General features: G+C 55.6%; 2 protein-coding genes and 1 long non-coding RNA gene across 5 annotated transcripts; 2 read left to right on the top strand and 1 right to left on the bottom strand.

The window, feature by feature from the left end:
* The first annotated feature begins 350 nt into the window (after positions 1-350).
* Positions 351-13,486, top strand: STAT6 (signal transducer and activator of transcription 6). Of its 2 annotated transcripts, none has more exons than XM_088025245.1 (22): positions 351-487; positions 3,383-3,519; positions 3,933-4,071; positions 4,399-4,482; positions 4,922-5,060; positions 5,187-5,239; positions 5,445-5,593; positions 6,177-6,308; positions 6,433-6,621; positions 6,953-7,040; positions 7,178-7,300; positions 7,919-8,011; positions 8,364-8,570; positions 9,771-9,865; positions 9,961-10,097; positions 10,424-10,570; positions 10,789-10,852; positions 10,957-11,067; positions 11,253-11,336; positions 12,331-12,396; positions 12,488-12,616; positions 12,707-13,486. In XM_088025245.1, the coding sequence occupies exons 2-22, from the start codon at positions 3,404-3,406 to the stop codon at positions 12,894-12,896; spliced, it is 2,535 nt and encodes an 844-aa protein (XP_087881371.1). In that variant the 5' UTR covers positions 351-487; positions 3,383-3,403; the 3' UTR covers positions 12,897-13,486. The 2 variants fall into 2 exon arrangements, with proteins under 2 accessions (XP_087881371.1, XP_027966594.1); XM_028110793.2 differs by having other exon boundaries at positions 3,380-3,519.
* Positions 13,487-14,013: 527 nt separating this feature from the next.
* Positions 14,014-20,062, bottom strand: NAB2 (NGFI-A binding protein 2). Of its 2 annotated transcripts, XM_028110794.2 has the most exons (7): positions 19,753-20,060; positions 17,462-18,335; positions 16,892-17,025; positions 16,509-16,560; positions 16,283-16,415; positions 15,885-16,076; positions 14,014-14,887 (listed from the first exon to the last, which is right to left on the bottom strand). In XM_028110794.2, exons 1-7 carry the CDS (start codon positions 19,833-19,835, stop codon positions 14,778-14,780), a joined length of 1,578 nt encoding a protein of 525 aa, XP_027966595.1. In that variant the 5' UTR covers positions 19,836-20,060; the 3' UTR covers positions 14,014-14,777. The 2 variants fall into 2 exon arrangements, with proteins under 2 accessions (XP_027966595.1, XP_027966596.1); XM_028110795.2 differs by lacking the exon at positions 15,885-16,076 and having other exon boundaries at positions 19,753-20,062.
* A 1,269-nt stretch (positions 20,063-21,331) lies between these two features.
* On the top strand, positions 21,332-22,616 carry LOC148163778 (uncharacterized). The gene is made up of 2 exons (XR_015768777.1): positions 21,332-22,202; positions 22,291-22,616. It is a non-coding gene; the product is annotated as an uncharacterized LOC148163778 (long non-coding RNA).
* Positions 22,617-25,767: the final 3,151 nt, after the last annotated feature.

The raw sequence follows: 25,767 nt of genomic DNA, 5'->3' as shown, positions 1-25,767 counted from the left end.
GACTTTCTGGAGAAAAGTTGATCGCTTTTGAGGGGACAGAGTAAGTGGGGGTCAGGCTTCCCCCCCAGTCTGGCCCCAGGGTGGGGAGCCCCAGTCCTGGCTCCCTCTACCCCATGCTCCCCACTCGGCACAGGAGGCACACACGCTCACCCCACTTTCTTCCTCTTCCTCTTCCAGCCCACTTTCTCTTCTCTGTGTCGTCAGAGCTCCAGGGAGGGACCTGGTTAGACGGAGAAGCCGGAAACAGCGGGCTGGGGCAGCCAGTGCTTGCACTGAGGAGGAAGGACCGGAGAGGTTGTGTGTGTGTGTGTGTGTGTGTGTGTGTGTGTGTGTGTGTGTGTGTGTGTTCTTTTTGGTGGTGGTGGTGGTGGAGGGGGAGGGGGGGTGCCAGTAGGGCCAGCCCTGAACTCGCTGGACAGAGCTACAGACCCATGGGGCCTGGCAGTGGCCGCTGAGCGAGGGAGAAGACAGCTGAGGGGTTGCCAAGGTGAGGGGATGCCTCCGAGGAGGGGGCGGGGGGGGGCTCTGACTTTGAGTGTGTGTGTGGGGGTGGATTAGCGGGGGGGGGGGTCCTCTCGAGACCCTCCCTTGGGCGGGTGTATGGTCCCCCGGGGAAATTGTTTCAGTTGGTGTCGGGAGCTGGGGGTCCCGGGTTTGGGCACTTTTTGAGTTCTCAGAGGACTCTGGTCCGGGTAAGGCCCCGCACTCCCACCTCCCCGCGTGGGTCACTTTTTCCACACCCCCGCCCCCGCACCTCCAGGAGCAAGCAAAGGCACGGAAAGGAGGGCAAGGAGGTGCCCCTCTGCCCTGGGGGAGGGGAGGTGGCTGCCCCTCCCTAGAAGGTTGATGCCAGAAGGAGGTGGGTCCTTGACAAGCCCCTATCCTGTCCCCCCATAAAGGCTGTTGTTTAAGGGTGTGGCTGGGGGGGTGAGCGAGCCCCAGATGTAGACCTCATGGTGCCCGAGAGAAGGGGGAATTTCCCCCTCAAAAGTGCTCCACGCTTGGCTGCTGTAGACGCCGAGATTTCCCGGTGGCGGCGCAGAGTTAACCCTCCTCGTGCTGAACGGGCTCCACCTCCCCGCCCCCACCGCCACATACACATATTGGGCAACTCAGAGACGCTCTTTTGACTTTTGATCCTGTGGTCCTGCGGTCAGAGGGCTCGCGAATGGAGGGACAGAGGTGATCGTGTTTAGGCCACGAAGCAGGCTGAGGAGGACGGTGGACGTCCGGGCTTGCCTTCCCAGTTGGGAAGTGTTGGGGAACGCTGGCCCCGCCCCCTCGCGCCGTGGCCCCTCCTCCCTGCAGGTCTTCTCGAGGCGGGGGTGGGGGATGGGGGCTTAAAGCTTAAGGTGCCGCTGTCGGGGGCAGGCCCGTCCGTCTACTCTGCTCGGTTGTAGGGTGGCCTCCTGAGGTGTGGGGATGGAGTAGGGGAGGAGATTTGGAGGCAGGGCCTTGCTGGGAAGCTGGTCACTCAACAAGAGTTTACAGAGGGAAGGAGGGGGTTGCTGCCTTCTGCTTAAGGATTACCTGTCTCCGCTTGGGTAGGGATAGAGGGTCAAAGGTCTGAGCACCATGAGAAACAGGAGAGGAAGAGAGAAGAGAGGAATGGAGTCCTCCCTTGAATTTGAAACACAGACCAATAGGTGCCCCACTCCAGGGTGAGAGCGGTGGTAGAGAAAGGCCTATTGGAAGACCCTGAGCAGGAGGGAGGATTCTGCCTTTCCGAGAAAAGAGCTAGAGGGGATAGAAGCCGATGGGTTGGGGGAGCAAGAGGGTTTGGGAGCAAGAGTCTCCAGAGAAGGGGCCCGCTCTGTTCTCTATCCCTTTGGGAGTCTGGGCAGAGGGGAGTGGCTAAAAGCCCAACAGGAGGGCTTGGGTTACTGGGTTGGGGGAGACTCAGGGAGTTTCACCATCATCTCTCATCTCTAGGAGAGGGGCATTATGGGAAACGGGGGCTGAGAGACCCCGGGGAAAACACTGGTTGACCCTCTCCACCCTGCAGCCCACCCAGAAATAGGGATGCAACCCTCTCTCCTACTTCTCCCATCTCCTCCTTTCCTCTCTCCCTATTTTCTCCTCTGCCCTTGGCCTCTAGCCCAGCCTCTAGCTTCCTCTTCCCAGCTTCTAGGCTCTTCACTCCAGGCTTACTAACCCTACTTTTTCTCCAATCTTTCCCACCTTTTTCCCAAGTTCTCTCTGCTTTTCCCTTTCCTCCATCTCCACCTTGCTTCTTCAACTCTCCTCTTGCAGCCCCTCCTCTTAGGATGATGGGATCTGGATGTGGAAGGGGCCCTCACAGCATGGTGTTGCTTACCCTTGGAATCAAATCCTATTTTCCAAAGTCACTGGCTTAGTGGCCTTGGCAGTTTAGAGAACCTCCTTTAGTTTCTTCATCTATGAAAGGGCATAGTTTCATATAGTTTTTAAAGATTTTATTTATCTGAGAGAGAGAGAATGAGAGAGAGAGAGCACATGAGAGGGGGGAGGGTCAGAGGGAGAAGCAGACTCCCTGCCGAGCAGGAAGCCCGATGCGGGTCTCCATCCAGGGACTCCATCCAGGGACTCCAGGATCATGACCTGAGCCGAAGGCAGTTGCTTAACCAACTGAGCCACCCAGGCGCCCCATAGTTTCATATTTTAAAAATCATTGCAAAGCTCTAATGAAATAATGAGCTTCGTGTAATGCCTCATACATAGTAAGTGCTCAATAAATGGTAACTGTTACTGCTCTCCCATTCTCTTCTTCATCATCCAGCCTGGTCCTTTTCAAATTTTCTCATGGAGCCCTGGGATTTTGAGGGGTGTCTCTAGTGACACCTTTGGGGTCAGGAGATAGGGAGAGGGAAGTAGAAACCGTAGGATTCCAGGCCTACCACACTTGCTTTCAATAGAGAAACTCCAATTTTATGCCTTTGATATAATTGGGATTCCACAGATTAAAAACTAAAATTGCCCACTACCTTAGAAATTTTTGGAAACTTCTGCACGTATCCAAGCCTCATATTTTATGAGACAAGAAGATCAAGAGCTCACAGTGGGGAGGTTCCTTGCCCACGGAACCAGAGCCAGCTCCCAGCTGCAATCTGAGTCCTCTGCCTTCTCTCAGAGAGCTTTCTGTACTCTGCCCACCTCCCCTGTCCTCCCAGCCCTCTGGCTGCATCTCAGTGCTTCTACGCCATCACCCCTTTGACTGCAACTGAAGGGATTACCTTGTTTCAGGCACTGACCAAAGATGTCCCCGGTTTGAGGTGGTCTGGCTGTGAGTGGTGGTGGGGATGGTCTCTGGGATCTGGGGTCTAGAGGAGGTTGCAGGCTGCCCCCAGAACATAAGCCAGCTTTCTTTGGTGCCTCTCAGAGTGGCCTTGTTCCTTTCCAGAAGGCACCCTCCACACCCCAGATCATGTCTCTGTGGGGTCTGGTCTCCAAGATGCCTCTGGAAAAACTGCAGCGGCTCTATGTCGACTTTCCCCAACACCTGCGGCATCTCCTGAGTGACTGGCTAGAGAACCAGCCCTGGTGAGTCCTAGCTACCGCACACTGGTCTCCTCTGGGTCCTCCCCCACCCACCTTCCCTCTCATTAGATTTTCTCTGTCCCGTTTTGGGACTCGGGATGCGTTATTCCCTGTGTGGTAGCCCGGACTTAGCGGGGAGTCTGTGCCACACCAACCAGATTATGCACATTGACACATGGAGTGCCCCACCGCCTGAGGAGCCCCAGCCAGAGAGGAAGGAGGTCAGGACTGGGACAAGGGACCGTCCCACAGCAGCTGGAAAATTGGGGAACAAAGGGCACATGGATGAGGCTGTACAGGGCCTGGATGGAGATTAGGACTGGGAAGGCGCTGCTGAGCTGTTTGCTGAGGGGTGGAAGGTCAGTAGAGCTGAAGAAACCCTGACCCGAGGCCACCTCATCCTGATCTTCCCACAGGGAGTTCCTGGTCGGCTCAGACACCTTCTGCTGCAACATGGCTAGTGCGCTCCTTTCTGCCACTGTCCAGCGCCTTCAGGCTTCAGCGGGAAAGCAGGGGGAGGGGAGCACCATCTTGCAACACATCAGCACCCTGGAGGTGGGGACAAGGACGGGAGGTGGGGGGGGGTGGGGGGGTGGGGGGGTGGGGACTAGGCTGGAGTGGGGCTGGAGTGGAGCTGGGATGAGCCTTGAACACCGGAAGAAATTGTTTGGATGCTGGAGCAAATTGGTGTTCTGCAGTTAACTGTTAGCTAGCATGCAAATTAGCTCTTAAAAGCATGCAAATGCATGAAAACTTCTGGAGTCTGCAGTTGTGCTGCCTTTCCGTGTGCTTATGAATGGAGGGGGGTGGCGTGGATTGGAGGGGGAGAACAACATAGGTGAGAGCCAGGCTAACCCAGTCTGCCACTCTTCATTTCTCTAGAGTATATATCAAAGGGACCCCCTGAAGCTGGTGGCCACTTTTAGACAAATACTTCAAGGGGAGAAAAAAGCTGTTTTGGAACAGGTATTGTTAATACTCCACCTCCCACCCCAACTCAACTCCCTGGACTTTAGCCTAAGCCATGAAAAACTAGAAGGAATTTGAACTTCAGGAGAGGCTCAATGTTTTAGGCCCAGGATGACCAAAGGCGGTTCCTGGGGTCAGAGTGCCCCCCAAGCCAAGCTCAGAGAAGCTTCAAAATGAGGGACTGAGGGTAGTGAGGCCTGGGGAGGAGAGAGCAAGGGGTAAGAAGCTGATTCTGCCAAGAAAGAGGTCTTATCCGTGGGAAATTCCAAAAGGTCAGGGAGAACCTTCAAAGCGGAAAGGGAGCTGGACGGACAAGGGAAGTAGCTTGCTTCCTTTTGGCAGAGCCTGGCAGCAGGCACTCCTTTAGGGAATGCAGGCCTAGTGTAGAAGGATGGACAGGGTATCTCACCTCTTGGTGTCTGTCCCTCCTGTGCAGTTCCGGCACCTGCCAATGCCCTTCCACTGGAAGCAGGAGGAACTGAAGTTTAACACAGCCCTGCAAAGGCTGCAGCATCGGGTGGGAGAAACTCGCCTTCTCCGAGAGGCCCTGCAGACGGGGTCTGAGGCTGGCCAAGGTGGGAGCTTGGGTCTGGCACTCTAAGAGGGTTCTGGGGAATGGGTGGGAGGAATGCCCTCTTGGACTTCACCCTTGACCGAACCTCAAATTTATCTGTACCCCTCATTTCTGCCCTCACCCTCAGTGTCTCTGCACAACTTGATAGATGCTCCTGCCAACGGACCTGGGCCAAGTGAGGTAAGTGATGGATTGGGAGGTGGAGTTTGAACTCAAAGTACAGTCCTGGAGGGATCTCAGTTCTGTGGCGGGATGGGGATCAGGCCTCAGAGGAACACATTGCGGTGGGGTAGGGGGAAGGCCTGAGAGGTGAGAAAGAGAGGCGTGCCCTCAGGGCTGGGGGAGGAGACAGGCTGGCCCTGGCTCAGGCCCCCCCTGCCCGCAGGCCCTGGCCACGTTGCTGCAGGAGACTGTTGGGGAGCTGGAGGCTGCCCAGGCCCTGGTGCTGAAGAGGATCCAGATTTGGAAACGGCAGCAGCAGTTGGCAGGGAATGGCGCGCCCTTTGAGGAGAGCCTGGCACCCCTACAGGAGAGGTTGGGGCAAGACTGATGGGATAGGAGGGCGGACTGGGGTTGGGTGCTGGCTGTCCCTGCTGGAGGACCCACAGGTGTGAGAGAAAAACCAGGCAAGCAGGCCTTGGCATGGGCCAAAGCTCAGAGAAGCTGATTCCGGCAGGACTGTGCACACTGTTGTCAGGTCGCGTCCTGTACAAGTACGCCCGGCTGAGGGGGCTTCGAGCGGGAGCTCATCTGGCCCACGCTTTTCTCTTCAAGCCCCTTGCCCAGAGGAAGCCTTTTCCTATTTGGTTTGTTGGCGGAGGCACCTTTCAATTTGCACCAAAGTACCATAGGTGCTGGCAACTGACCTGGGTACCAGAGTCCTGGGGAAGAGGCAGCTGGGTTTCCACAGGGGTCCAGGCATAGAGAAGGAACCTCACACCCAGAGTTAAGGCAGGTCCCCCTGCCCCTTCAGCCCAGGTGCCTTGCAGCCACACCCACTGTGCATCCCGCCCCTCCACACTGCTACCCTGCTTTCTTTCTGGGTTTAGGGGTAGGGGGTTTGAGCAGGAACAGGCAGCCTGAATTCTGTGTCCCCTGACCACTGTCCTGGCCCCAGGTGTGAGAACCTGGTGGACATTTATTCCCAGCTGCAGCAGGAGGTGGGGGCAGCTGGCGGGGAGCTTGAGCCCAAGGCCCGGGCAGTGCTGATTAGCCGGCTGGATGACGTCCTGCGAACCCTTGTCACCAGGTATGCCCCATAAACCCTCAGCCTGGCCTAGAGCGGACCCCGATGAGGAAAGAGGGTTAGGGTTGTGGGATGGGTACCAGGAGGGACCCAGCCACTAACTCCCCTGTGTCTTCACTCCTCCCAGCTCTTTCCTGGTGGAGAAGCAGCCCCCCCAGGTTCTGAAGACTCAGACCAAGTTCCAGGCTGGGGTTCGATTCTTACTGGGCCTACGGTTCCTGGGGGCCCCAGCCAAGCCTCCACTGGTCAGGGCTGACATGGTGACAGAGAAGCAAGCAAGGGAGCTGAGCATGCCCCAGGGGCCCGGGGCTGGAGCGTAAGCTGGGGCTGGCGAAGGCCTGTTGGTTTGGTGGAGGCCAGGGGAGCCTGGGCGTCTGGCACCACAAAGAGCAGAGTGATGGCGGGGGGGTGGGCCTCAGGGTGTTCGGACCCTGAATAGTCACGGCAGAGGAAAGGAAGGGACCCATCGGGGCTGGAACGGGATGGGGAATCATGACTTGGCCAAGATAGGGACCCTCCTTGAGAATCCAAACAGGGAAATGAGATTTAGGGCCAGTCGTCCATGCCATTCACCCCTGGACTCAAGCTCCTCCCCACCCCTGGCCCTGCTGGGATGCACCCACTCAGTCTCCGACCTCCCCTGGCAGAGAAAGCACTGGTGAAATCATCAACAACACCGTGGCCCTGGAGAACAGCATTCCTGGCAACTGCTGTTCTGCCCTGTTCAAGAACCTGGTGAGGGCTTCAGGGAGCCACAGTGAAGAGTGGGGCAGGGGGTCCTCAGACTGAGGGACTGTCCTTGGAGAGGGTTTCGGGAAGCCAAGAGACCCATCTCTATCCTCACCCCTGCTCTCCCTCCCCACCCCCTGCAGCTTCTGAAGAAAATCAAGCGCTGTGAGCGGAAGGGCACCGAGTCTGTCACCGAGGAGAAGTGTGCAGTCCTCTTCTCCACCAGCTTCACGCTTGGCCCCAACAAACTCCCCATCCAGCTCCAGGTGAACTGAGCCTCGGGCTGCCCACGCTAGGGCCCCGACTCCCCTCCACGTCACACATGCTGGGGCCCCGGATCCTCGCTCCTCATGAGAGCTCCATAGCCCGTGCGTCTGGGATTCATGGGCACTGGGGTCAGGGCGAGGGTGAGAGGAAGAAGAGGGCACACGCCGGGGAATGGTGGTGTGGTGGCCACTAGCATTTATTATACATTTCGTGTAGACCAGGGCACTGTTTTCAGTCACACACACACACACACACACACACACACACACACACACACAGAAATTTCACAATAACATTATGAGGTAAGTACTATTATTAGTCTCATTTTACAGATGAGTCCACTGAGACACAGAGAGGTTGAGGAATTTGCCCAGGTCACATAGCTACGAAGTATTGGAGCTGGCATTTGAAACCCAGAGGTCTGACTCTAAAGCACTGACTCATAACCACTTCTCTACAGTCAGGCCTTCATCGAGCTTCAGAAAGCATTCAGTAATACACCGGGAGCTTTTAACTATGTTGTGTGAATCCAGTAGCTTCCCTGCATTCTCAGAGCCAGCCCCTCGAGGAAGCCCCTTGCTCCAGTAAGAAGATTCCCTTCTTCTCACCCCCGCCAGGCCCTGTCTCTGCCGCTGGTGGTCATTGTCCACGGCAACCAGGACAACAATGCCAAGGCCACCATCTTGTGGGATAATGCCTTCTCTGAGATGGTGAGGAAAGACCTGGAGTGGCAGTGGAGGGAGGGAGGGGAGGAACAGGGGCAAGGTGGGCTGTAACATGGGGAGAAGCCGGGGGCAGACACGTTCAAATGGGAGCGGCCACAACTCCTTCTTTCATCATACTCTCTAACCTGGTGCTGACCCCTTTTCATGCCAGTCTGAAAAGCTACCATGTTGTAGCACCCTAAACTATTTTTGGAAAAGCACCATCTTTGTGAGCGAGCTCAGGGGGATAATGCCTGGGAAGGAGAGCTTTGGGGAGGTGGGGGAAGGATGAAGGCCCCTCCTGAGGAAGAATGAGGATGATAGCCTGAAGTGCCCTGTCCTTCCCGCTTCACCCCAGGACCGTGTGCCCTTTGTGGTAGCTGAGCGGGTGCCCTGGGAGAAGATGTGTGAAACTCTCAACCTCAAGTTCATGGCTGAAGTGGGGACCAATCAGGGGCTACTCCCAGAGCACTTCCTCTTCCTAGCCCAGAAGATCTTCAATGACAACAGCCTCAGCATGGAGACCTTCCAGCACCGTTCCGTGTCCTGGTCACAGTTCAACAAGGTCATTCCCCTGCTTTTTGGACCTCCCACCCCTAAGCTCTTCATCCTTGAGGCACTCAGGGCCCTCCCAACCTCTGTGCAGAGACTCACTGCTGGGGTCTTCACAATGCCCCATCATGGCGATCAGGGAGGCCTCTGTCACAGCCCAGGCAGGAAAACCCTTCAGCCGGGTGGGTAAGTCCAGAGGGTGCATTCTCTGGCATTCCTCAGGTTTTGGACTGGAGGCCCTCTGTTCTCCCTCTTTACCAACAATTTGCATGACTCATCCAGATTGTGTGTAAACACACCTCTGATTCAAAATGACTTTGACCCATTGGGGAAATAGTTCCTATTGCAAAAACCAGGATGAAATCCCACAGGGACACACACAGTAGTACCAGCTACCATGCGCTGACATCTTACTATATGCCAGGCACTATGTTTAGCACTTTATGTATGTTATCTACTTACCCCTCTCAACACCCCTTTGAGGAAGCTACTATTATTATCCCCATTTTACAGGCGAGGAACGTCGTGCTCAGAGGGGTTAAGTAGTTTGTCCAACGCCTCACAGCAGGTGAGGCTGGGATAGAACTCCATTATTTCTTGCTCTCAGCTACCATATTTTACTGCCCCCAAAGTGAGGTGGCTCAGAACTGGATCTGTTACAAGAACGGGGGAGAAGATCTGGGTGACTTGGTGGATGACCAGCTGGGTAAAAGCAGTCACGTACTGCTCTCTTGGCCAAAAAGAAAGGAAAGTCTACATGACCAAAGGATGTATTAGCAAAGGCAGTAGGACACTCACACCTGGCAAGCTACCTTCTCTGGACTCCACTCCACCAGGTCTAATCAAGGATGGGTGGAGCACAGTTGTTATGAGGGATTCTGGCCTGGACTTCCTGGGCTGCATCCCAGCTCTGCTTCTGACCAGCTGTGTAGACCTGGGCAAGTTACTTGACCTTTCTGGGCTTTCATTTCTTCATCTGTAAGATGGGATGCTTATAGGCTTGTAAAGATCAGATAAGTTAATTTATGGAAAAGGCTTGGAATACTGCCTGGCACCTGGTAAATGACTGCCATTGTCACTGATGAGATCTCAGATCCAGTTTGGTCCTTCAGCCCTGTGGTTCTGTTGTGTGGGCCCTCACAGCCCAGTGCCTGTCCTACAGGCCCTAGCTCTGGCCCTCCTGTGTTCACACTAGCTCCTCCTTATTCCCCAGGAGATCCTGCTGGGTCGTAGCTTCACCTTTTGGCAGTGGTTTGATGGTGTCCTGGACCTCACCAAGCGCTGTCTCCGGAGCTACTGGTCAGATCGGTGAGTCCCTGCCCCAGTGGCCTGAGCAGTTGTACCTCTAGCTCCTTCTCCACAGCCAACGCCCCTACCCCCATCCTCTCCTTCATCCTGGCCAGGCTGATCATTGGCTTCATCAGCAAACAGTACGTCACTAGCCTTCTTCTCAACGAGCCTGATGGAACATTCCTCCTTCGCTTCAGCGACTCAGAGATTGGGGGCATCACCATTGCCCATGTCATCCGGGGCCAGGATGGTGAGGTCACCCCCGCCAGTCCTCTGTTTCTGTGCCTATGCCCTCTGGGGTTTCTTCTGGGAAGGAAATATCTTGGCCTTCCTTGATGCCAAGGCTGATCTTCAGGAAGTTCTTCCTTAGGTCCAACTTCTCTCCTCCCTTCTGCAGTCTACCTTCTCATTGTGAGCTCTGTAGGAACGGAGACTGGTGGGTCTCCCTCCTCCAGGACTCCCACCCTCGCTCCTCTCCCCCTCGCCTTGGTAGATTGAGAGTGGGTCCTGTGGTGGGGCTGGATGGGGGGGAGAATGTCTGGACAGAGGGGACTCAGGGTCTCATTCCTATTGTAGGCTCCCCACAGATAGAGAACATCCAGCCATTCTCTGCCAAAGACCTATCCATTCGTTCACTGGGAGACCGAATCCGGGACCTTGCTCAGCTCAAAAACCTCTACCCCAAGAAACCCAAGGATGAAGCTTTCCGGAGCCACTACAAACGTGAGCTGGAGATCGCAGTTCTGAACCCTTCCTTTGCCCATCTCTTCCATACTCCCAGTTGCCCCTCTCCCTACACACCGTATGTCATCCCTGACTTCTCTCTCCATTTTTGAAGCCCCGTTTCTCCTACTTGCCCATCAGCTATGCTCACCTTTTGCACATCCCTTCCTCCCCAATCCTGGGGCACTCCATGGCTCTCCTTTCCTCCCCCACAACAGCTGAACAGATGGGTAAGGATGGCAGGGGTTACGTCCCAGCTACCATCAAGATGACTGTGGAAAGGTGAGTGTAGCGCTGTGGATGGTGGGCAGCCCTGGTACTACTTGCTGGAAGAAGTGGTGGCATCAGCCCTTGGTCAATCACACGGACTTCCTTCCCTCCTCCAGGGACCAGCCACTTCCTACCCTGGAGCCCCAAATGCCTACCATGGTGTCCACTTACGATCTTGGAATGGCCGCTGATTCCTCCATGAATATGCAGCTCAGCCCAGACATGGTGTAAGGAGCTTGAGAGACAGGAATGGGAGTGGTCTGTGCAGACAGGTGTTTAGCACGGGCAGCTGGGAGAGCTGGGGCGAAATAGGGAATTTCCCTTTCCATGAGAGGGGTTCCCTATCTTGAGGCAGGAGGTGGGGGTGTCCAGGAGAAGGGCTGGCCTCAGGGGGTCTGCTTTCTTTCCCCAGGTCCCAGGTGTACCCACCGCACTCTCACTCCATCCCCCCGTACCAAGCCCTCTCCCGGGAAGATGCGTTGACAGCTTTCCCAGAGTAAGTGGAAGGGACAAGGATACCCAATTGCAAGGGGGATGGGCATTTGCGTTTGTTCGGAGAGGCTCCACTGTAAGAAAGGGGCAGCAAAAGGCTAGCACTCTTTGTCTCTTCTGTCCACTCCACTGAGACGTTAGTGGTTAAGTTCCAGACGTAGCGAGGTTCAAATTCCAGCTCTGCCACTTACTGACTGTGGGCAAGTTGCTTCATTCTGGTGCGTCATCTGTAGAATGGGGAATATTGATAATAACGCTAATAATAACTTCCTCGGGATTATTGTGAAGGTTAATTGAGTTAGTAATACCTGTAAAGCTCATAGCAAGAGCTATGTTAAGAATTAATATTACCTCGCCTGCCCTTGAAATCCACTGTCATTTATCTGTTGTCTGGATTTTTATTTATTCATCTGTTTTGGCCTTGAAGTGGCCTAGACATTTTTCTTCCCCAAGTAACACTCATATAATAACTGCAGGTGCTTATTAACTCTTAGACAAGTCACAACATCTCCCCTCCTGGGAATTGAGGTAGGGTGGAGACTGGGGGGCTTAGAACCACCAGAGTCTGGAGAAACATTAGAAATTAGCGAATTCGGGGGTGCCTGAGTGGCTCAGTAGGTTAAGCATCCGACACTTGGCTTCAGACCAGGTCATGATCTCAGGGGTCCTGGCATCAAGACCGCCCCCAACTCCCGCAGTTGTATTGTCATCCTTCTGCTTAGCACTTAGCGGGGATTCTGCTTCCCTCCCCCTTCCCTCTGCTCCTCCCCCTCTCAAATAAATAGATTAGCTAGTTCAGCCCTTCTCTCCTCCCCCAGCCCAATCCCCAACACATACACATTTTATAGATGAAAAAACTGAGCCCACGGCTTACCTAAGACAATGCAGTCAAGAAAAGGAGCTGGAAATTGTTTCCTCATTCAATGACCTTGACTTTGCAACACTGTGCCCTTATTTAGCCCTCTGTTCTCTGACCATACCCTCCTTCCTGTTTCCAGATCTCACCTGCAGATACCCCCCAACCTGAACCAGATCAACCTGCCCTTTGACCAACCTCACCCTCAGTGAGTGACAGCACCCCTCCTGATCCCATGCTCCCCATTCCTTCCCAGCCTTATCCCACCCCAATCTTACTGACTTTTCTGGTCTTGGCAGGGGCCTGCTCCCATGCCCATCTCAGGAGCATGCCGTATCCACTCCTGAGCCCCTGCTCTGCTCAGATGTGACCATGGCAGAAGACAGCTGCATGAGCCAGTCGGTGGGAGGGTTCCCTCAGGGCACCTGGTGAGTGGCAGCCTGGGGGTGTTGGGTGGGTGGGGGCTGGAGGAGCGGGTGCCATACCTACCCTACTGCTTACCCCCTTCCTCCTTGCAGGGTCAGTGAAGACATGTTCCCACCCTTGTTGCCTCCTACTGAACAGGACCTCACCAAGCTTCTCCTGGAGGGGCAAGGGGAATCAGGGGGAGGGTCCTTGGGCACCCAGCCTCTCTTGCAGCCCTCTCACTATGGGCAGTCTGGGATCTCAATGTCCCACCTGGACCTAAGGGCCAACCCTAGTTGGTGATCCAGCTGGAACGGGAGCCCAGAAAGACCGCTCTTCTACCCCCACGGACCTGCTCTGGACACTTGCCCATGCTCCTGCCAAGCAGCAGATGGGGAGAGTGTCCTCCTATCCCCACCTACTCCCTGGTCAGGAGGAAAAGACTGCCAGGAAAATGCACAGTGGGTGGAGCCTATCCACTCCTTTCCTCCTACCACACACCCCTGTCCTCCCCCTTCCAATGCTGGAAGGGAAATTCAGGTTCCAAAGTGAGACACGCCCCAACATACCTGCACACGCAGTGCGCGCACACACACACACACACCTCTCTCTGGAAGATGGGCCTGAGCAGGAAAGGCGCTGGGCAAGAGCACAGATTAGGGCATTGAGGACTTAACCGCCCACCTCGAGGCAGAGCCCAGGACACACATGTAGAAACACGCAGACACATGCACACATTTGTACGAGAGGCTGGGGACTGAGGGCTGGGCTCGGGTCCCAGCCCTGGGGGGGATGGAGCAGCAGTTCAGGAGGCCCTGCGTGCAATGTAGGGAATCTGTACACCTGGGTTACTGATATGGGTTATGCCCAGATTAAAAAACAAATTTCAAACAGCCCCAAATTCCTGTCAGTCAGATGGCGGCTTTTGGTTATGTGTAGGAGATTGCAGAAGTACAAGGTCTGTGTTTCATGTGCAGCTGTGCAAAAACGTGCATACCCAAGACTGTGAATACACAGATGTCACACACATTTGTTGTTATGGCCCTCCCAAAACATGTATCGGTCTGATCTTGCCTATGTGACAACCGAAGTTTGGAAGTGTGAAAACACTGCACCGAAGACACCAGCGAATGTGCCAACTTCTCCGATGCATGCTAAAGTACTCAGCTTTTGTATGACCGTGGCCCCAGTGGGTCTATGTGGCTGTGACATCTGTATGTGGCTCTAGCTTTGGGGGTTCAACCCTGCCAATCCTGCCCAGAGGCTGGGGGTGAGTCTGGGACCCAGGCCCAGGTGTGTGGTCCTCTGAGTGAATTAGGGTGCCCGACCTGCTGCTGCTTTTCTCTTTCCCCATCCACTGCCAGCTTCCCTCCACTCCCCCAGCCCCATGCCACCCTTTCTCCCTCCTGGGGGTCATCGATCCTAAGCCATAAAATAAATTTTATTCCAAAATAACAAAATAAATAATCTACTGTACACGATCTGAAAAGAAAGACGCTCTAACTGCTCAGACAGGTGCTGCGGTCCAGCCCCCAGCTGAGGGAGACCCTGAGTCCAACCCAGGCCTCCTAAGGGGGCCAGTCGAGGGGACCCTACATCCACCCTCCCCCCCACCCCCAGGGAGGGCAGGAGGGAAAAAGTTGCTGAGGACTTGGGGGGAAAGATTGGGATAGGTGGGCAAACTGCAGCACTTGTTAAATTAAAGAAACAAACTAGAAGCACAAAAATGGGGGAGCAGAGGGGAGGAGCAGGTCCAGTGTTCCCAGGCCCCCAGTTCTGGGGGTAAACGTTGCCATTTTTAGCTGTTGGACCTTACCACGAAGTCCCCTTTTCCCCCATGGCCAAACTGAATCCAACTGCTCATACCACTGGTTCAAGCTACAGAGAATGAGAGTGTGTTGTGTAAGGGAGGGGAGAACCCCAAATACCCTGGAGACAGAGTCCTTGCCCCCTTGCTCTAGGCAAGGGTGAAGGGGCACCACGCACCCTCCTTGTGTCCTCTTGCCAGGCCCCTGCTCGTTATTGCTTGAAGCCCCATAGTTCTATGCCCATGGAGCAGGTGGGGAGGCAGGAGAAGGGCAGCGGGAGGATCCAGGGTTGTGACTAGATGCCAGGGATGGAGAATGTCGGAGTCTATGTGAGCCAGAAGTCCAAGTCCTGGGTCTGAGGACACCAGTGCACCCCTCACTGCCGGCTGGCCTCAGCCTCCACTTTGACACTGCTCCTGCGACCTTCCACCAGAGCAGGATGGGGTCCCGGGGCAGGGCATCGGTCCAGTAGCCCCTCCTCGAACTCTGTGGGAAGAAGGCGTAGATTAGGAGACCATGGGGTGGACGATGCAGAGAGGTGCCTGGACAGGAGGCAGAGATAGAGGAGACTGCACAGATGAGCTGGATTTCAATTACTGCCTCCTGCCCGTTACACGTTTACAGGTGTGGGGGGGGTTCCATACCCAAGTGTGTGCGCCCCCCCCCCTTTCTGGCTGTGTGTAGCGCTCTCTCTGTATGTGTCTCTCTCCTTCTCTGTCTCTCCCGCCTCCGTTCTGCTGGAATTTCTGGTTCTGTCAGGAGCTGTGGGGGTGGCTTGGCTCTGACCTCTCCCCCTCCCCCCTTCCCAGGCTCTGCCGCCCCCACTCATCCCTGGCCCTCTCCCAGGCCCCACCTACCCTACCATGCCCCTCCAGTTTCTTAGAAGCCAAATCAGGGGGAACACAGGAAGCCAGCCTCCCAGCTCCTCCCCCAAGAAGAGCCCCCCTTCCAGTCCCCACCCCCACTTCCCACCCACGCACAGTTTAAAAATACCAAGCCAGGGTTGGTGGCTTTGTCTGCTGCATCACTCTCAGCCCAGCCGCTCTGGCCCTCTGGCGGACTACGCCCTTCCCCCATCCACACACAAAGCATCCCCCTTTGGGCTCCTCTACTTCCAAGCTAGGCAACCCCACCCTGACTCCTAGCCTACTCTACCCTTCTGCCTTGGTGGCAGCTCTATCCCTGCTGGCCTTCTTGGTGACCCTCCTTTCCGTTCCCCTGGTCCCCCATTCTCTGTCCCCTCGTTCACCCCAGTGCCCCCTTCACAGATCTCCATAGGATCAGACCCTCCCCAGTGGGAATAAACCTGCAGGACCCTCCTTTCCTCAACCCAAGGCCTGGATGGCTGGAGCCCCATCGTCCTACTGCCTGCCCTCTCTGGTGACTACATCCCTCTTCCTCCCACCCAGCCCCAGGACACCAGGATTGCTGGGTGGAGCCTGGGTGGTAGGGGTGCTTGGGGATGGCACTGCTGCTGCCTCACCTGCGAGAGGCGGCTTCGCAGGCACACAGGGGCTGAGGCGGCCCACGCGGTCGTGGGAGACGAGGCGGGCTAGCCGCAGCCCCTCGTCCATCAGTGTCTGCTGCAGGATGTGGCGGCTCCACAGCCCATGGGCTGGCAATGCCAGAGGCAGGTCAGCAGGGGGCGGCGTCAGCCTTGGGCATGACCCCACAGCTGTGGGCATGGGCACGGATCAGGTCAGGGACTACAGTCAACGGAACCCCCACCCTCAACCACAAAGCAGACCCATAAGGTCCAGGCCCCTTTGCCCCCATCCAGCCAGGCCTCCCAACCCTGTTCCAGGCAGTTGCCTCCTGGCTCCTTCCTCCCACCTACTCCACCCCCACAGAGAGAAGAAAAGTATTCTGATGCACACTCACCCTGCAAGTGTCCATCAAGACTCTCCCCAGACAGGCTGGCGCTGTCTTCCTCCAGGCTGGGGCGGTATGGGGGTGCATAGGACTCAGGGCCTGGGGGAGGCTGCTGGAGTTCAGAATGACTTTGCTCTCCAACCTGTGGATGCCCCAAATGGGGAAATGAGGACCTAGCAAGGGAGGGGGTTGAGGGAGGCTGCACTAATCCCCTGCATCCACCCTAGAAACCTACCTCCTGTTTTAACTTCTTCAGTGGAGGGCCTCCCAGTTCCTCGGGGTGAAGCCTGTGAAGACGAGACCAATAAGGAAGGTGAAACTGGGGACGGACACACAATGGGCAGAGCACAGAATCTGGGGAGGAGCATGCGTTATTTCAAGACCAGAAAGAAGCTGGCTGAACAGGAGTCTCTAACTCTGGTACTGTTGTTGTGGGTGAGCAGACAGAACCTGAGATGGATAGGAGGGACCAGACCCAGACAAGTGGGCCTGGCGAAAAGCAGGACATGCACGTGGGTAGGAAGTAAGCCTAGATGCACCTGAACGGGAGATTATGCCCATGACCCAGCTCCTTGGCAGGATTCTAATCTAGGAAGGACCTGGAGAAAGGAGTCTCACCTGGAACCCTTCAACGAGGACAGGTAGGTGCTCTCTCGGGCCACTTGGCGTGACAGGGAGAAGAGCTCCACCCTCCGCAGTAAGAGCGTGTTGTCCCTCATGCAGAACTGGGCAGCAGCTTCATTGATGGTCAGCTGTGGAGAGGGCCACTGGAGCGGTTACAATCCTCAGTTCCCATTGCCTTGCCCAGACCTCCTCACACCCTTCATCATCAGACAAATAAAGCCCATCCATCAGATGCTTGCTTAGGATTTGATACTACGCGGCTTTCTGAAGGAGGAAGACAGAGATCAGCATCCACGGCTTCCTAGGAACGCCTGGAGCCCCCACCACCTGAGCGGTCCTGAGCGGCACAGAGCGGGACGCTGGGCTCTGGCCTGTACCTCTGCTTCCCCCTCAGCTGAGGAGGGGAGCACCGCAGAGGCTGGGGTTGGGCTGTGTGGGGGCAACTGGGGCGTGGGGTCCTGACCAAGGGGCAATGAAACAGACCTCGGGAGTGTGAAGATTCTCCAAGGTGAGTCGGTTAAGGCCTCAGAGCTAAGTGTAATACTAGGAGAACGAGGTCCTCACCTCATGCAGGCTGAGCTGCTTGCCCTCCCGCCGCTTGGAGTCAAAGCGGCCATAAATGATGCTGTATTTGCGGATCTCCTCCTCTTTCTGGCTGTCGTTATCGTCCATCTCAAAAATGTGCCCTACGCTCCGAGCCAGCTTCTTGTTCAGCTTCAGCAGGGATGTCACCTCCCCAGCATCCCCCCTGGGGAAGCTCCGGAAGATCCTCTCCACACTCTCCACCACCATGCGTACCATCTCTGGTTCCAGTCGATCCGGACCACCCCCAGCCCCAGCTGCTGCCAGCCCCCCAGCCCCAGTTCCCTCAGGGACTCCTCCCCCTGCAGGTGGGGAGAAGGGGGGTGAGCCTGCCTCCTCTTCTCCTCCCGCCCCAACGTCGGACTCTGGAGTGCTCCGTCCTGGCCAGATCCGGGGGTCTCCTGCCCCAGGTCCCCCAGGCAGTGGTGACAACTTCTCTCCAAGTTCAAGGGGGCTTTTGGGGCTAAAACTGCGGGCACTGCCTGCCTTTTCCCCTGGGCTGCTGTGCCCATTGCTCATGCTTCCTTTCCGAGCGCCCGCAGTCTCGGAGATCTTGAAGAGTGGGATACTGGAGACAGGCACGGCAGGCACTGGCTGGCTGAAGAGCCCTGGATTGGTGGCCCATTCTCTCAGTGCCTTCTGCAGGCGTCGGACATGGAGGGGCTTGGTGGCCATGCCCACAAGAGCCATGATCTCCAGGAACTCCTCCTCACCAGCCTCACACAGTTGCTGCACGTCGTCCCCTCCCTGCTGGATGAAGGTCTCGTAGTAGGAAAGGAGATTGGCGCGCTGCAGGACCCGGTAGAGCTGCAGCTCCCCCAGTGTCCGAGGCAGTGCCATGGCTCGGGCACTGGGCCTGGAAAAGAGGAGTGCGGGACAGAGAAAGGGAGGCAGTCAGTCCGGGTCCCCCTGCTGAGTACCAACCCACACTCGCAATTCTCATCTCTTTTCTGTTGGCTTCTCTTCTCCTCCTCTGAAGGCGCTCTCTGCCCAATACCCCAGCCAGAGCACAAACTAGGAGAACTAGGCATCACCTGGAGACATAAACACACCAGTGCCATCCCAGACGGGCCACAAGTACTAAAAGGCAGCCCGGTCTCTCTGCTGAAGTCAAAAGCTCTTCACCACCATTCTCAGCTTTTACTTTTCTAGCTTGGGGCAAGGAGACCTTGAGCACTGAGGCCAGCCAGCACACCCGTGGAATGGCTGGGCCTCCTTCTCCCCCAGAACGGTCTTCACCCTCCGCCCTCAACACCCAGCAGTCTCAGCGTTACTCAAGGTGACTTTCTACACTGAGGTGCACGTAAGACCGACCCCCTGTCCTCCCCACAGTGGACGCCTGGGACCACTGCCGGCCAGTTTCACTCCCTGGTGCTGTCCTACCCAGGCGGCTGCAAGGGAGGGGTGTGGCCCTTTCCCACTCGTCAAGCCAGGTGGACCCCTGCTCTGCTCAGCTCCTCTGAGCTGTTCCCGAGGACCTCCCCTCTCCTCCCGACTGCCCAGTGCCCCTTAGTTGGCCCCTCTCGGGGCAGTGACCTTCCCCACCTGCTGGGTAGGTAGGCGGATCCCTTCAGCTCAGGCGCAAGGAGGGAGGAGTGCCTCAATTGTTCTGCTCTGGGGCCTGTTCCGCCCCCACACACTCCCACAGTGGCAGCGGCAGTGGGCGAAACCCACCTACCTCCTCTCCCTCATTTTCCACCCACACCTCCAAGTGGAGCGGAGGAGCGGCTCAAGGCCTCTTGAGGGAGAGGCTGCACCCCGAAACTCCCCTCCGCGTGCCGTAAATAAAGCCACAGAAAAGAGAAGGGACGCCTAAGGCATGCCCTGCTTCTCCACAGCCCTGCTGATGCTCTCCCTGGGTTCCGAGGCGCCGGCTTCTCCCGGACCCTGGGGCTCGCGTACTCCGTACCAACGGGAGACTGAACCAGCACAGCAGCCCTCCCCCAGCCCTGTTACCAGTCAGAGCTCCAGGGCTTCCCCTGGCGTTTGGGGGCCCCCACATTCTTTGCAAGGGGTTCACATGCCAGATCACGCCGGCAGAGTAAACGGGGGATGGAGAATTAGGTACTACTCTTTCATATCCAGCTTCAACCGCTCCCTACCTGCTCCCAGGGCCCCCTAATTCAAAGACGCACCCCCTTTTCAGTCAGTCTCCACCCCCCACCCCCGTCCCGCTTCCCCTCGTTCTCTTCTCGACCTCCGCCCTCCGGACCCCTTGCCTGAGTCCAGCTCCACCCATCTCCACTCCCCGCCGCTTCCCTCTGCCCACTAACTTGGGTCTGGGCTGCGGGGTCCGGCGGGCGCAGTCCCCTCCGCCCGGCGGCTGCTCGGCTGTGGGGGAGGGCGCTCTGTGCATGGACGGCCGGAGGCCACAGGGGCTGCCCCTCTCGGTGCCCAGCGCTCGGCGCCTGGCGCGCGCTGCCGTGTCCGCCGCTGGCCGGGCTCCGTCCCTCCCTCCACGTCTCCTCTCTCCGAGCCTCCGCGCCTCTGTCTGTGCCTCTGCCCCCCCCTCCCCGGCTGCGCTCGCCGCCTCTCCGCGCCGCCGCCCCCGCAGGACGCACGGGGAGCGAGGCCCCGCGCTGCGCTGGCTGCCGGGCGGGCGGAGGGCGTGGGCAGAGCCGGGGGCGGGGGCCGGGGGCGGGGGGCGGGCGCCCGGGCCTCGGGGCCGGCGGTGGAGGCGCCGCGGCAGAGCGTCGGAGAGAGGCGGAGACTGGGGGGAGGGGGCGTGGAGCGGGAGGCGGGGGCGGGGACTCGGAGCGGCGGCGCCGAGCTCGGGACTGAGGTGACCGAGGCCGGGCTGCGGAGGGCGGGCCTGGGGACCCGGCGGGCGGGGCGAGGTCGCTCCGTGCCGCCCACGCCGGATGCACAGCCGGCCCTCTCCGTGCCCACGTACCCACGTGAGCGCCCAGCCGGCGACATTCCTACTCCCCCCCCCACCCCCCGGCTCCTACCCCTCCGAGCGGAGAGCGGAGTTTCACAACCACGCACGGGTACACAAAAACACGGACAAGCGCACGAACGTGCACACGCGCCTCAACAACTACGCGGACGCCCGTTGCCCACACTCCGGCCTCGCGGTGCTGTACGTGTGACTGCTAGGAATGAGCCGGGAAAAGTTGGCGGAGCCTCGGGGTGCGCGGCTCCTTTCGGGCGTGCCTCCGACTCCCCTTGAGTGTGCGCTTAGGGCAGGTCTGTGAGCGCGGGGTTCTGCAGGAATTCCTTGGCTATCCCAGCACCCTTACTCTGCAGCAAATGGAGTCATTTGAAGGGCCATTCTCGGAAACCCAGGCCTCCATCCCTGCCTCGAGTTCCTGTCGAAGTTTGGGGTACAGGAATGGGCGGGTTATGCTAGAAGCTAACGCGTCGATCAGTCGCATCGGGTTGTCAGGCAGGGATGGGCGAGGTAACCCTCCTTCCTCCACTCGTCGCACCCTGTTTGCTGAGAATGGGGACCTGCTCCTGGGGAATTCTGTGACAAAGCTGGGTTAGGGAGAACATCCTTTCTGCGGACGTGTTTAGGGGACTGCGCTCGAGAGAGTCTAATGGAAGATGGGCGGGAGGCCGGAGCGTCCGACGTGGCTCCCTGCGGAGGAGTTGAAGGGAGGAGCTCCTTCAAGGAGCCTGGTCCCCTCTGAACCCCCCCCACCCCGGTTTGTTTCTCCTAGCCCCATCTGGTTCCCATTACACTCCCGCCCACGGCTGGGAGGTCGGGGTGGGGGCGGGGGCCGGCCGGGGCTCTGAGGGCCCGGTCCTGAGGTTCCAGGCCCCGGCAAAATGGAGGCGGGGCGGAGGGGGAACCGAGCGGACCGGCCGGGGGTCAGGTTCTCCCTGGTCCGAAACCTCAGCCCCACCCCGCCATTCCGCACTTCTGAGTGGCTCGGGGCCTGGCAGGGCGTGGGCGGCGTGGGCCGGGGCTGGTTCTACATTCCGGCTCAGCAAGGGGACCTTTCCGTCTCCGGTGGAGGCAAGGAGAGGGGGAGTGCATCCCTGGGTGGGATTTCGGTACCTACGATTCTCTTCTCGTTCTCCTTAAGCCCCAAACGCAGTGAGGGGGTAATAGGAAAGAGCAGACTCCCCTCCCCCACCTTTCAATCCCCAGTCCTGCAACTGGAGGGAGCGGCTAGACGGGCTTCCTCCGGGGACTCTCCCGACCCCCTCTGAAGTGTGTGGGCATCCCCTCCCCCACTCTCCCCTGGTTATTTTGGAGTCTGGGCTGCCAGCCGCTGGCCCCGGGTTTCCACGTGCCTCCTCCCTCCCCCTGCCCACGCGCCCCGTGACGCACATCCTCCGCCCACGCAGCCTCTGTTCCAGGCGCCCCCCTCCCTCCCACCCGGGCCCCTTTGGGGCGGCGCTGAGCCCCCGGGTCCGGAGGGAGAGGCAGGCCCGGGAAAGAGGGCGGAGTAGCGAGTGAAGCCAGCGAGGGGTAACCAACTTGGGTCCCAGCCCGGGAAAGCGGACGAGGGAGGAGCTGATTCTGGGTCCTCCACTCTTCGGTTCTGGGGCGGGTATTAGGCCAGAGGAGGACGAAGGGAGACCAGTCCCAAGGCTTGGGCTAGCCCAGTTCCCTAGGGGAGTCAGCAGGGGGTCGGTCTCCCTGGGTGCGAACCTGTGTGGGAGAGTGAAACTCCCGAGTGTTTGTAGCTTTGTTTTTCAGGGTTGTCGTGAGGTTCAAATGAGAAGATGTATATGAAAACTCTGAGAAGTGCCAAGCAAATTTAAGACGGTATTGCTAGTTTGTGCTTCTGTATCCTGAGATAATGTATTTATATGTTTCTTTACATCGACTTGTGTATCTGTCTGTCTCTCTCTAGGTTTGTATGTGAGCCCCTATGTGTGGATTTAAAAATATATACATTTAAGAAATCATTGACTTGTGAAGCCCCGCAAGAGGCCCAGAGCGCCCCCGCAGCCGGAGCTGCTGAGATGTCTGTTCTTCGCTTCCCTCCTACTCCTACCACCCCCAACTCCCCTCCTACTCCCTTCCGTTGAGAACTAGGAATTTCCAGCCTTCTGCAATTGGAGAGAGACAAAGAGACGGAGACTATGAGAAGCTATAGAAAAACAAAGACAAAAGGCAGGTGGGGGGGGATGATAAAAAAAAAGGTGTAGCACAAATACAAAAATCTTATTTCTTCTCTTTTTCTCCGTGAGCCTCATTCTCCTCAGTGTGGATCAGGACCACTTCCCTACCTGACTCACCTGCTTCCTCCTCCCCCATCTGAGTGTTCTCAGATTACGCAGAGCAGAGAAACGGATCCCATTTAATCAAGGATTAATTTATTGTCTAACCCGGTCTCTTCCAGGAAGGGAAACAGTATCCCCAGTCCCAATTTTCCAAGAACAGGGGAAAAGAGTGTGAAGAAGTGGGTGGAAGAGGAGTGAGGAAATTGCTAACCAGAAGGATTGTCATTCTTGGGCACGTGTAGATTTTCATCTAGCAGATTGCACTGCTCACATTCCTCTCCCCTACGTTTTTTACCAGGCCAAATCCAGTTCACTCAGCAAGGTCTGGCGCAAATGTCACCTTCCTGCACCCCCTCCCCAGGCAGAATTAATTCCCTCCATCCCTCAGAGGTCTCATGGCTCTTTGTACACCTTTCAGTTATAGTTGCTTGTTTCTCCCTCAGCCCAGGATTTCTCCAGGGTAGGTCAGCTATCTGGTGGGCCCTCTGAAATGAATGCATTGATGATATTTCCAGGTTTGAGCAATCTTGAAAAGGGTGATTGACACATTTTACTTCAAAAGGGGCCAAACCCGGGCAAAACTGTTAAGTGGAGAGGTCTCCTTTCTTAAAGTTTCCAGTGAGTGTCACAAGTCTGGCTCCTTGGTCTTTGAGAATGTCCACTGTTGTGGGGCACACACGGCTGGGCTGGCTCAGTCAGTAGAGCATGTGACTCTCGATCTTGGGGCGGTGAGCTCCAGCACCACAGTGGGCGTAGAGTTTACTTAAATAAAAATAAAACGTCCAGTGTTCTGATAAATTAATTCATACCCAGATGGGAAATGTAGAAGACTGAAATCCTTGCAGGTAACAGAAAAACATGAATATAAAATAATGATCCTCACTTTTTTTCTCTTTGTAACATGTTACAATTGTGGTCCAAGGAGTGTTGTCCTTCAGTTTAGTCCAAGAGATGCTTCACCCAGCCAAAACAAATAATCCAACCTCTGCCTTTAAGGAGGTAGGGAGATAATGCAACAATAGGGGGCGCCTGGGTGGCTCAGCCGGTTAAGCGTCTGCATTCCGCTCAGGTCCTGTTCCCGGGGTCGTGGGATTGAATCCTGAATTGGGCTCCCTGCTCAGCAGGGAGCCTGCTTCTCCATCTGCTTGCTGCTCCCCCTGCTTGTGTTCCCTCTCTCTCAAGTAAATAAATAAATTTTTTTTAAAAAAATTCCAATATATTGTCCCCTACTTTTATAAAATACACTAAACGTGAATTATTAGAAAAGTAAAATAAATCCATATTTTTACTAGATTCAATAAATTTAAAAATTCTCTTTCGAACTGGGAGAAAAGTTTCTAAATGTTTACACTTAATTTCTGACATGCTTTCATTGCAGATTGGTAACAAACTTTGAACAGCACAGTTGTAGTTAGTTTCTTTACATCTGTGTTTTAGATCATACTAAGGACCCTGGGCTTCATCACTGGAGATACTAGGGAATCAAAGACTTTGAAATATGGGAGTGACACAGGCAGATCTGCATTTAGGAGTAGTGTGGTTGAAGGGTTTTATGGTTGCAAAAACAACAGGGAAGCCAGCTTGAAGGAAACTAAAGTGGTCCAAGTGAGAGGTGGGAGGGTGTATTCAAGTAGCCAAAATAGCTGGGCTTCTAGCTTGGGTGACCAAATAGGTGGAATGGAGTATCTTCATCAAATATTTATTGTGTGCAATCCTTTTCCTAAACCAAAAAAAAAAAAAAAAAAAGTATGAAAACCAAAACTTTTTATTAATTCATTTGACATCACAACCTAATCCGACCTGAACTATTTGTGGCAGACCTCCTAAACTTGTATGAAGTTATTTATAGTTTCATCTGTCCCATTTTTGTTTATCCCAGTGTGAATATTTATGTCTCAATGCAGAAAAATTAATTTGTTTGATTACAGGGTGCTGTCCTAGGCCCCATTGGGATTGTTGCTTTATATGTTGTATATGCACCATATTACTTTTCTAAAATCCAAAAATATTCTAAAACACATTTACTATCCAGATTTCCCACCCCATTTACTCAACTGTCTTGGCCTGAGTTTTTGGCTATTTGCATACATCAGATCCACCTGCAGATAATGAATATTCATTGCATTGTGTGCTATAGACTCTGAAGATGATTCTTTTTTTAAAGATTATTTATTTACCTATTTATTTTTAAAGATTTTATTTTATTCATTTGAGAGAGAGAGGGACAGAGGGAGCACAAGCAGGGGGAGAGGCAGGGAGAGAGGGAGATACAGACCCCCCGAGGAGCTGGGAGCCCGATGTGGGGCTTGATCCCAGGACCCTGGGACCCATTGGAGCCACCTTGGTGCTCTTTAAGATTTTATTTTTAATGGGGCGACTGGGTGCCTCAGTCGTTAAGCATCTGCCTTCAGCTCAGGTCATGAACCCAGGGTCCTGGCATCGAGCCCCACATCGGGCTCCCTGCTGGCGGGAAGCCTGCTTCTCCCTCTCCCACTCCCCCTGCTTGTATTCTCTCTCGCGCTGTGTCGCTCTCTGTCAAATAAATAAATAAAATCTTTAAAAAAAGATTTTATTTTTAAGTAATCTCTACATCCAATGTGGGACTCAAATTTACTGCCCCAAGATCAACAGTCGCATCCTCTACTGACTGAGCCAGACTGGCAGCCCCTGAAGATGATTCTTAAAGTGTTTTGAGCAGTGTCCTCATGATTAAAATAAGGCTAAAAACTTCTTGTGTGACTACCTTGAAGGGACAGAACTTTTTTGGATGGTAAGGTGGAATGCGTTTGTAGACAATACAGTCTCATTACTATATATCTCCTTTGCACATGTCAAAAGTCAGTAGTCGGTGATCTGGAATTAGTTCCCAAATCTGAAATTAGTTCCTCTGTTCTCTGGCCTTTATTCAAAACCAAAGAGTGAGCTCTGAATGGTGACAATTTGGGGCCTGGTAGAAAATGAAGGGGTGTGTGTATGTGTGTGTGTGCATGTGTGTGTATACAAGTTTATTTTTTAAAAACCTTTGGATTTACAGAAAAATTGAGAAGATAGCATGGAGAGTTCTCCTATACCCTATATCCAGTTTCTACCATTGTTGCCTTACA

The sequence above is a fragment of the Eumetopias jubatus genome, unplaced genomic scaffold (genome assembly GCF_037043125.1).
Source record: "Eumetopias jubatus isolate StellerSeaLion01/CBP00866 unplaced genomic scaffold, mEumJub1_p1.0 scaffold_8, whole genome shotgun sequence".
In the NCBI taxonomy this organism is placed as follows: Eukaryota; Metazoa; Chordata; class Mammalia; order Carnivora; family Otariidae; genus Eumetopias; species Eumetopias jubatus.
Note: the sequence above shows the minus strand (reverse complement) of the source record. Positions and strands in the feature narration are given on the sequence as shown.

What these genes read in the sequence shown, in the direction of transcription:
- NAB2 (XM_028110794.2), bottom strand. Translation starts at nt 19,835, where the DNA reads ATGCACAGAGCGCCCTCCCCCACAGCCGAGCAGCCGCCGGGCGGAGGG. An exon ending in TCCTCGTTGAAGGGTTCCAG is followed by an intron (nt 16,561 to 16,891) that starts GTGAGACTCCTT and finishes TCGTCTTCACAG; the next exon opens with GCTTCACCCCGAGGAACTGG. An exon ending in TGCGAAGCCGCCTCTCGCAG is followed by an intron (nt 14,888 to 15,884) that starts GTGAGGCAGCAG and finishes TTCTTCCCACAG; the next exon opens with AGTTCGAGGAGGGGCTACTG.
- STAT6 (XM_088025245.1), top strand. Translation starts at nt 3,404, where the DNA reads ATGTCTCTGTGGGGTCTGGTCTCCAAGATGCCTCTGGAAAAACTGCAG. An exon ending in ACGGACCTGGGCCAAGTGAG is followed by an intron (nt 5,240 to 5,444) that starts GTAAGTGATGGA and finishes CCCTGCCCGCAG; the next exon opens with GCCCTGGCCACGTTGCTGCA. An exon ending in CCTGGTCACAGTTCAACAAG is followed by an intron (nt 8,571 to 9,770) that starts GTCATTCCCCTG and finishes CTTATTCCCCAG; the next exon opens with GAGATCCTGCTGGGTCGTAG.